The 9,899-nt window shown below is 39.7% G+C and overlaps 1 protein-coding gene across 1 annotated transcript; it reads right to left on the minus strand.

Annotated features, from left to right (window-relative positions):
- Positions 1-4,143: 4,143 nt before the first annotated feature.
- On the minus strand, positions 4,144-9,372 carry LOC116680319 (opsin-3-like; the record flags this gene model as incomplete). The annotated part of the gene is made up of 2 exons (XM_032509452.1): positions 8,908-9,372; positions 4,144-4,463 (listed from the first exon to the last, which is right to left on the minus strand). Coding segments are annotated over exons 1-2 (639 nt in total), but the record flags the coding sequence as incomplete, so codon positions are not given.
- Between the last annotated feature and the right edge of the window lie 527 nt (positions 9,373-9,899).

Here is a 9,899-nt window from a genome sequence, read left to right on the forward strand (position 1 = left end):
CATTTCGTCTGTAAAGCCGTGCCTGTGGGATCTTTCTACGCTCTCTCGTCCTATCTCTCTCCTCTACTCTCTCTCCTCTACTCTCCGCGCTCCGCCACACAGCGGCCGCCGGTCCACACTTCTGACATTTGTCCACAGTTTTAATTTTATTAACACAGCTGTATATTGTTAAGTATGAGGGGCAAACCAGTATTTGTACCAGTGTTTCCATGGTAACTCTGCTATCGCGGCCGCTATGGCGAACAACACAGAAGAAGTATTGAATGCAACTAACTTCAGTTTGTAGAGTAACAGCATGGGAGACGCAGCTGCTGTACGGAGACCGGGACCTGGACCTGACCAGAGATGTGACCCATGGCCAGAATATCATAGTTCATAAAAATGCAGCGCAGTGAAGATACAGACGTTTCATACACACGCCGTGTGTATCCACCGTTCGACCCGTGCGGGACCCGTTCATAATGATCAGCTGTCTCTCTGTGAGTAGCCTAGCGTCCATCACACTCCTCTCCAGTTATAAATAGCCTATGTGACAATACAATTTGTTTTGGTTATATCAACAAATAATTGTGAGAATAATCGCAATCAAAATTTTGATCAAAATAATCGTGATTATCATTTTGGCCATAATCGTGCAGCCCTAGTTTGAATTCTGAACTTTGGTGGATTTCTAAGGACTATGGTTACCTGGTCCTCAGATCTCTGCAGGGTAAATCCAGACAGCTAGCTAGACTATCTGTCCAATCGGAGTTTTCTCTTGCAAACCTAAAACAACTTTTAAATGTACACGTTCCACAAAACCAGTTCTCCCGAGGCACTGTGGCTCTGTCGCCCCATGACGATTGTGATTGGTTTAAAGAAATGCCCATCGACCAGAGCACGTTTTTCTCCCATCCTGTGTGTGTTCTGTTGAATGCTGTGTTGACTAGCCAGACCTTCCTTCACAGCGCTGTGGGTGAAGCTCTGGCAAAGCGGAATAACTGATTTTGTGACCCCTTCCGACCTGAGGGGTCTGACTTAAATTACCTGAAATGCATTTGTGAACACATCCTTTGCAACCTAATTGTAGTGCTACAGTTTCTTTTTACTTACAGCTAAATTCTACTGGAGTGTTACAGTTTTTTTTTGTGTTGTTTTATTTTTGTTTGTCTACAACAAAAATGGAAAATTAAAAACTACAGTAGTGACAGCAGTGTAGGACACACCTTAAGAATCCACACTGCTGAACAGGAACTAGGAAAAACTAATTTGTTATACAACCCTGTTCACTGAAAAAAAAAAATCACGTTCCCATACAATGGAAACTGCTTTGTGTTTTGATGGAAACTTTTTTTCCAGCATTCCAGTTGCTGTTCTAACACAAGTTTGATAGAATACTACTTTTGGTCAGAAAAAGATCATGGTTTGGGTTTAAATAAGTAAGTCTGTTATGTAATTTAAGTTATGTACAGTACGTAAGTTAAATTATGTTAGCTAAATTAAAGTGTGACACGTAAACAAGTCAACGTTGACTTTTGGTTTCGCATGGAACAAAACCCTGTCTCCTGGGTAAAAGTCCTTTCTTTCTTTTCTCCATCCACCTAGACCTTCTCCCTCTGCCGACTTCTGCTGTCTGGGATTAGAAATGTATTTTGATACAAAAAACTTAATCTGCGATAAAGTACTTAAAAATACTCAGCACCATACAACTGATTTACTGTGTTCATTAAACAGCCTTATTTCCATAATCTTGGTATGTTTTAATGCCTCAATATAAACTTGGTTTTTGACACTGTATGCTAGATTGCACTCTTCAGATAAAGAGATGAGAGGATAAAACATCTTCTAGACTCTCTCAAGACAGTCTACGGCAGCTGATTATCATCATTACCATCTATTTCCATGTTAATGTTCTTCTAATTCTCTCCACATTTCCAGACGTCTACAGTGAGATTGCCTTGCTTTGCCAAAGCAGGCCAGCTGCTTTTGTATTAGCCAAAAATATTCTGTAGGGTCCAGAGTACATCTCTTTGAAGATTTTTAGAGCATCTCCCAAAACGCTTTTGAGTGTGATGAGTACTGTCAAGTGGTGCTCTCCCACTCCCTGCAAGGTTGTGAATATGGATGAAAATATAGCAGCTGTACCAAACTGGGATTGGACAGACATATGGGACATTTGATTAGAATTGCACATAGTTTTTTCTTACAAATTTGCAATTCAACTTCAGCGGTAATCTGCTTGATGGTACAAACTAGGGCTGGGACATATGTTTTTGTCCGGTTTGATTCTTTCACGATACATGGGTGCCGATTCAATCTTTCTTGTGATTTTCATTTATTGGCAATTCTAGAAGTATAGCGATTTTCTTTTCCTTCTTAAACAAAAACAAAAGTTAAATAATACACTTCTAGAGACAATGTATAATGAGACATTTCTAAAAACAAAAGGTTTTCTAAGAAGAATGCATGTGTCAGTCACTCTGACATTTATTTAACTTGTTAAGAAGTCCAAAACATGGATTTTCTGCATTTTGGAATTGTTTGTGTGCAATCCATAACTTACCAGGGCCTGGTAGTATACGACATTGGAGCTAGTCTTCTGTGACTGACGACTTCAGTGACATAAAGGCAGCACTTCTACAGGCTCAGTATGGGCACAAAGAACAATAAGCTTTCCATGATGACCCAATGACTCTAGATGGATAAGCCCCATTTTCGCAAAAGTATATTATTATAAGAGAGTGAAAAAGGAGTGAAAGGCAGCACTTGGTCGGTAAAGGTCAAGGAGTTTCTTTTCATTAATATTAAACGTAAAGTCGATATTTGCACAGGCTTTGGCTGAAAGTAATAACATCACAATGTCTTAACCTTTCTTTTTCCCTCTGTAATTAGAAAAGGCTACATTTACTTGACAAAAATGTATGTGTTCTTGCAGTTGAACTGCTGTTGTAAGATTAAGAGATGAAAGCAGTTGAATTGTAAGTAGGAGAGGAAAAGGATGAAAATATATGGAATGTTTGCTGACATGTACTGTACCAAAGTGGTAAAAGAAGGTAAATTGTTGGTTGAAACGTAAGCTCTGAACACAGTTTAAGTGAGTGCACTATAAAGCCCTGCTCAAGACTGTTTTAGATTTGACAGTAGCAAATTGGGTTGGGAACCGGAGGGTCATTGGTTTTAAGTCCCCGTACGTACAAGTGTGGACCGGTAGCTGGAGAGATGCCACTATACCTCCTGGGCACTGCCAAGGTGACCTCGAGCAAGGCACCGAACCCCCAAAATGCTTAGGGTGACTGCTCAGCAGTCACAGCCCCCTCACTCTGACATCTTCCCCATTTGTGCATGTAAAAAGACCTGAGCTTTTGTGTGTATTTCAGGCCTGTGTGTAGTGTGTAATAACAACTGAGTCTAAATTGTCATTGGAATTAATATAAAAGTATAAATTAAATTATTTTTGGACCGGCCGCTCCCCAATGTAACGGACGTTCATTGATATCAAAAAGTTATACACTAAAGCTTTAACATGAATCAAACATACTATTAGCAAATGTAAATCAGCCTGTTTGTAAAAAAGAAACATGGATAATAGGCTAACTGGCCCATAGGTAAGGTAGTCACCAAGGTAGCCATCCACAGATTATTAGATAACATTAAAACATAACAAACATTTTAATAGCTTAGTATTCTATGCACTTAAAAAGGTACAGTTTGTGTAAAGGCCGCCTTACACCTTGTAGTGTAAGTTTAATATTTAACTTAATTTTATATAATATGTATTGGGGTCTCAGTTAAGGGGTCCTTGGTTTAAAACTCATTGACGACCCTTCTTTAGTGCACTGTAAGGTGTAGTATAAGATCTGAATGTTGTATGAGAATAAAATCAGTTCAAGTGTCACATTGAGATTTAATAGTAAATAATAATAATAATAATAATATTAACACTATTAACACTTACATCTGTAATGATAAGCAGCTCAAATTGGGCAAGATGGAGTTAAATTAAACTGGCCACAATTTTTAGTCGGGGTGGAGCACAATGTCATCATCGTTAATGTTTCCTTCCCACATTTGGTCTAAAGATTTGAAGTAATGTATTCATTCTGTTAATCAGTCTAACTAATTTTAATGTAATAAAGATGCTAACAGCTTAACAGCATGTCTTACCATTTGCACTGCATAGAGGATGTTTCCGTAGCAGTAGATCATGATGCCCACAGGCACAAAGAAACAGGCCAGTAGGAATAAGAGGATGAAGGAGGCATCATTGGGGTCCTTAGATGCCCAGTCCAGGGAGCAGCCCAGCTGGTGGATCTCCAGCGTGTAGCGGTTCCAACCCAGCAGAGGAGCGCCCGTCCAGGCCAGGGAGTACAGCCAAATGTGGACAATGGCTCGCCACGCCCAGGGAAAGTCCACCACCTGGGCGTGGACCACTCGGATGTAGCGTTCATAGGCCAGGGCTGCCAAAGTCATGATGGAGACGATGCCTGGCAGCAGAGGGAGAGAGACAGAGAACCACGCTGAGTAATGCCCTGCAGGATCAGGACCAGTGGCTGCACAGAAACTTTTTAGACTCAGTGAGTTTCATCCATTTATGTGTAAACAGATCATATTCAAGTAAGGCTGCTCGATTATGGAAAAATCATAACAATCATTTTGGTCAATGTTGAAGTCAGGATTATTTGACAGGATTACTCATTGACCTTTGAAAAGATGTTGCATTTTTTTAACCTAAAAATCAGTGAAAGAGTTGAACAAATCAACAGTGAAAATGTAACAGGGTGCTTTGTTATACGATTTTGAACTTGTTGGGTCAAAGATCAGAGAGATCATAATTCAGTTCATGAGTACAGTAAGTTCATAAAAGTAAATGTAAACACATCTATTAAAAGATTGTTAAACTGTTGGTCCTTTCAAGAAGGTATAAAACGTTTCTGAAATGTTTAACATAGTAAATACAGTTAAGGAACATTTGTATGTAAGCTATACCTGTTAAGATTTCAGATCTGTGTTTAGTGTTTTTTTTGGAGCAACCAGATCCGTGATTGATTAATTATGTCTTCAAAGTTGGAAGTGAGAGCTCTCAGCGCGATGCCTCATTTTGGTGGATCATCTGAGTGATCATTTCTTTCTTGCATTTCCAGGTACAAAAATTAAATACAAAACTGCTTATGTGCTTAAACTGAAAGAAATACGTTAGCAAAATTATTTGTGTATTTTGTTTTTGTTTTAAATGTGCTAGAAGCTGTTTATTCATGTTAAGTGTTAAATATTACCAGTTTAAAGTGACTCCTAGCGGCCGTCACAGATTGGCACGGGTGGGATATAAAAAGCACATGTGTGTGTGCATGTACATACAGTAATCACCCTAAACTACACACACATAGAGCTTGAAAGTTGAAATGGATATATTTAGTAATAAAAATGACCGTACATTCTGTTGCTATTTTTGAAAACTGTTTGTTGTGTTAGTAAATTACAAAGACTTTACAGAGAAATTAATGTTTTGTTTATGTAAAGCATATTTAAGAGTGTATATGTAAGCTTTTGCTTATAGCATTTTGTTAACGTTCAACTGAAAGCCAGTAATTGTTTTAATTGTGCATTCAAATATCTTTTTTAATTTTAAATACAACAATTCTCGGTGGAGCTACCGGAGAGAAAACATGGCTGTCAGATTGATCATTTCTATCTCGCATTTCCAGGCTGTTACAAAATCACCTTGAGCTGTGAAATCTCCCTCAATACTTTTTATTAATTACCTTTCTGAACACAAGACAAAATAAGAGCTTTCTTGCTAAATGTAATGTGAAAAATAATTGCTTTTCTTGATCAGTCTGTTTTTGTCCGTTAGGAGCCAAAATTGAAGATTAAATTTCGATTTAATAATAATTTATATACTGTTTATTGATCTCTAGTGGGGAAATTACAATTTACACTCTGTTTTGTTAGTAATAACTATATACAGGCCTGAAATACACACACACATTCAAGCATTTTGTTATGAGTCATTGAACACGCACGCACGCGCAAAGATTTTGTCGACTACTCGATTAGTTGATTTAATTGACAGATCTGTAAAACCGAGCTTTTCCACAAAGTACCATTCAAACGCACCACTTTAAAATCATGAGTTCAACAGAGATGTGCTCATTAGTTTCTTGGAAATAAATCATTCAGCCAAGACGATTGTGATTGGTTGAAAGAAATGGCAACGAACCTGAGCACGTTTTTCTCCCATCCCAGATTGCTGTGTGGACTAGGCAGACCCTCCTCAGCAGCGCTGTGGAGGAAGGTCTGGCAATCCGAGACCACACACACCTTTACATAACATACATCCATCCAATGTCAACACTCCAACGTCCTCTGCGTCCAGCTAGGATTTCAGTAGGACGGACGTGCATTGACAGAGCTGCCAGGGTTTATCGTTTTCTGTGGCCTGTGAGTGTGTCGGACACACTACCACCCGCCTGCTCTGAGTAATATCAATGATAAGGTGGAAAGTGACAGCATGTGAGCTAGAGAATTTATTTTCATACGCTTTGAGTTTGAACAAGTTTACGTCCACCAGTGTGATCACTGTTTACATCCCACCATCTGCTGATGCGGCAGCTGCTGACGTCATACACACCACTGTAGCAGCACTGTGCCTTCATGGTTATCTCTGGTGATTTTAATCATGTTTCACTGGACTAATTGTCCACAGACTTCCACCAATATATTACCTGCCCCATTAGAGAATAAAACTCTTGTATGCAAATGCTACAGATGAATACAGTGTCACTGCCCCCCTGCCCTTTGGAAAATCAGATTACAACCTTGTCTTGCTGACTCCAAAGGACAGTATGTTCCTCTTGTCCAGCGGTAGCCTGTTCACACAAGGACAGTGAGGAGGTGGGCTCAGGAGGCTGAGGAGACAGTGCAGGACTGCTTTGATTCTACAGACTGGGAAGTGCGCTGTGAGCCACATGGGAAGGACATCAATAGCATGACAGACTGTATCACAGAACACATTGAATTCTGTGAGAACATCACCATGCCATCCCCGACTGTATGCTGCCTTCCCAATAACAAGTTGTGGATCACCAGTGAGGGTCATGGGACAGACAGGAGCTAAGGAAAGTACAGCATGAACTTCAGGGGCTCCACAGGGGACTGGGCTGCCTTCTTTCCTGTTCACCTTATACACCACTGACCTTCAGTACAACTCAGAGTCACGTTACCAAGAAAAGGTTTCCAATGACTCTGCAGTTATTAGGTGTTTAAAGGATGGACAGGAGGGAGAGTACAGAGCGCTGATTGATGGACAACTTTGTGGAGAGGTCTGGGAAGAATCCCCTGCTGCTGAATGTGGATAAGACCAGAGAGATGGAGGAGTACAGATACATGGGTGTTAACAATGACAACAGGCTGAACTGGAAAATCAACAGTACTGCTGTTTACAAGATGGGGGTGAGCAGACGCTCATTTCCTAAGGAAGCTGAGATCCTTCAACGTGTGCAGAAGATTGTTGGAGATGTTCTACCAGTCTGTTGTGGCCAGCGCTCTCTTCTCCTGGGACAGCAGCATTGGAGCCAGTGACAGCTGTGATGGAGAGGTCACTGAACAAACTGTAATCTATCACTGATAGCCCCGACCAACCACTCCATCCCACACTGGTCCACCAGCGGAGCACCTTCTCTAAGAGGCTCCGACAGCTTCAGTGTCGCACAGACAGCTACAGAAAAATCATTCCTGCCACATTCCATAAAACTGTACAGTCCACAGCTGTCAGATAACGTCTCATTACCTCACACATTACAATATTGCACTAGTATACAACTGCCACACTGGTTACTTCATAATTAATTAATATTATACATATTTTATTTTGATAGATATATATATATATATATATATATATATATATATATATATATATATATATATATATAGTACCTGCAGCCAAATTTTGTAGAGGGCCATTGCAATGAAAAATCCCTCTGCAGCCCAAAACACATTTTCCGTATCTCACCCCTAGGCCTACTTTTGCAATTTTTTCTGAATGTCTCATCTGTTACATCTCTGCAATGCAAACCACATCAACAAAGCCCGTGTTGCTGTGTTGTGGTGCCACATGAGGCAGGCAGGTGCTGGAAAAAGAAGCCAATGCCCATTAAGGGACAGTAAGACGATAGAAGAGGAGACAGAACCTTGCATCTCTGCGTTTAGTTTGCTGATGAGCAGCAAAAGCTGGAGAGTTTGCTGTAATGAGCTTATTATCACAAATCTATCCCCCCCCCCCCCAAGCTATAACCCCTACAAGGGTGGGACCTGGACAATGACCACTGATGTTCAGAAATGTGACAGTAAAAATAGAAGCTGTATGTGCAATTGAACTGACAAAAATACGAATCTGCAAAAAAGCAATGATATGCTCATTTTCATGAAAATAAAAAAGCACATACCGGTACTGTCAGACAACATAGTTTTTGATTAGATCTGATTCAAGGTCGTTCGATTTTACTGCATCTCATCAGGGGGAAGACTAAAGAGTCAGAAAACCCAATCTGTATTTTCAAATTAAGTATGCACAAGAGCTGACCCAAAAAAGTGTCACCATTACAAAATTATGTTCAGCTTTTACTCATATTAACGTGTATTTTATAGAAATGATTTGAAATTGCTTCTTTTATGCGTTACATAGACCAGTATTGAGGATGAGCTCAGCTCAGCCTTCTACATAATAACGAATTAGACTGCGTTTACTCATATTTTGAATTATATTGAAATTGCAATATGAGTAATGTTGTTGCCTAGTGAGGAACGAATAGTTAAGGGAAATAGGGGTTAATAAATTCGTCTCGTAAAAATGTTCACGTGACAATATTGATAAATGTGAAATATATGCTAATATAAACAAGTAAGGTTTCCTCTTTGTAGGTCTCTCACCAAATAAGCTGTTGCTAAAGCCGTCCCAGATGCATGTCGCATGGCTCCACGTCCACCCGCCTCTGACGCACGAAGCAAATGTAAAGTTTATCCCGATGACAGAAACCAGCAAATCACTCAAACTTATGTTGACCAGTAGCAAATTGGTGGGCGTCCTCAGTCTCTTGAATTTACAGTAAAGTATGATGACAACGGCGTTGTTACAAAAGCCGAACACTCCAATGGTCCCGACAGTAAAAGCGAGAAGTTTGTAGGTGCCAGCTGTGAAATAATAATGTTCTGTAGTTCTCTCCGCTCTGGTTTCGTTCGCAGGATTCATTGCGTGGATAACAACTTATGGTGTCCAGCATTATGCTGCACACGGTTTGCGAGCGCGCGCCCTGGGCACGAGACACTGTAGACACTTCTCCACGCTCCCCCGCGCCGCTAATTCAAACCTCCTCGAGCTGCTTTTTACTGAAACTGTGTCAACGTACCACTGTCAAGCGCATTAGATTTTAAACGTTGCATTTCCGCAAATACTTTCAAAATAAAACAATTTTTGACCTACGTACAGGCTACATCCTACACTGTACTCTTTTGAACAAAATAGAGGAAACATTTATAAAATAAATAATATATAAAATAATGAAACTAATTAATGCATTTCAAGATGTTGCACACTTGTATTTCATAATTTAATAATTCACACTTTTATTTTGAAACCAGTCTCCAATGATCTCCCGTTAAATTGTGACTAACTACGCGGAAATTGATGTGATGTTCAATTGAATAATAAACAGTGACGTGTTTTAATTAAATACTGCTATTTAGTTATAACTCTACAAAGACAAATAGCGTTTTAAAATGTATGACGGCAGATGTAGGTTTTTTATTGGAAGCTGAAAACATTTTTCACATAAAAACACAAACAATGTATATCCTACCAACTCTTTAATTAACACTAGCAAACTGTTCTGGCTGCTGAAAAGACTGAACGTGAAACACTAAAT

This window comes from Etheostoma spectabile, unplaced genomic scaffold, assembly GCF_008692095.1.
Source record: "Etheostoma spectabile isolate EspeVRDwgs_2016 unplaced genomic scaffold, UIUC_Espe_1.0 scaffold00018397, whole genome shotgun sequence".
Classification (NCBI taxonomy): Eukaryota; Metazoa; Chordata; class Actinopteri; order Perciformes; family Percidae; genus Etheostoma; species Etheostoma spectabile.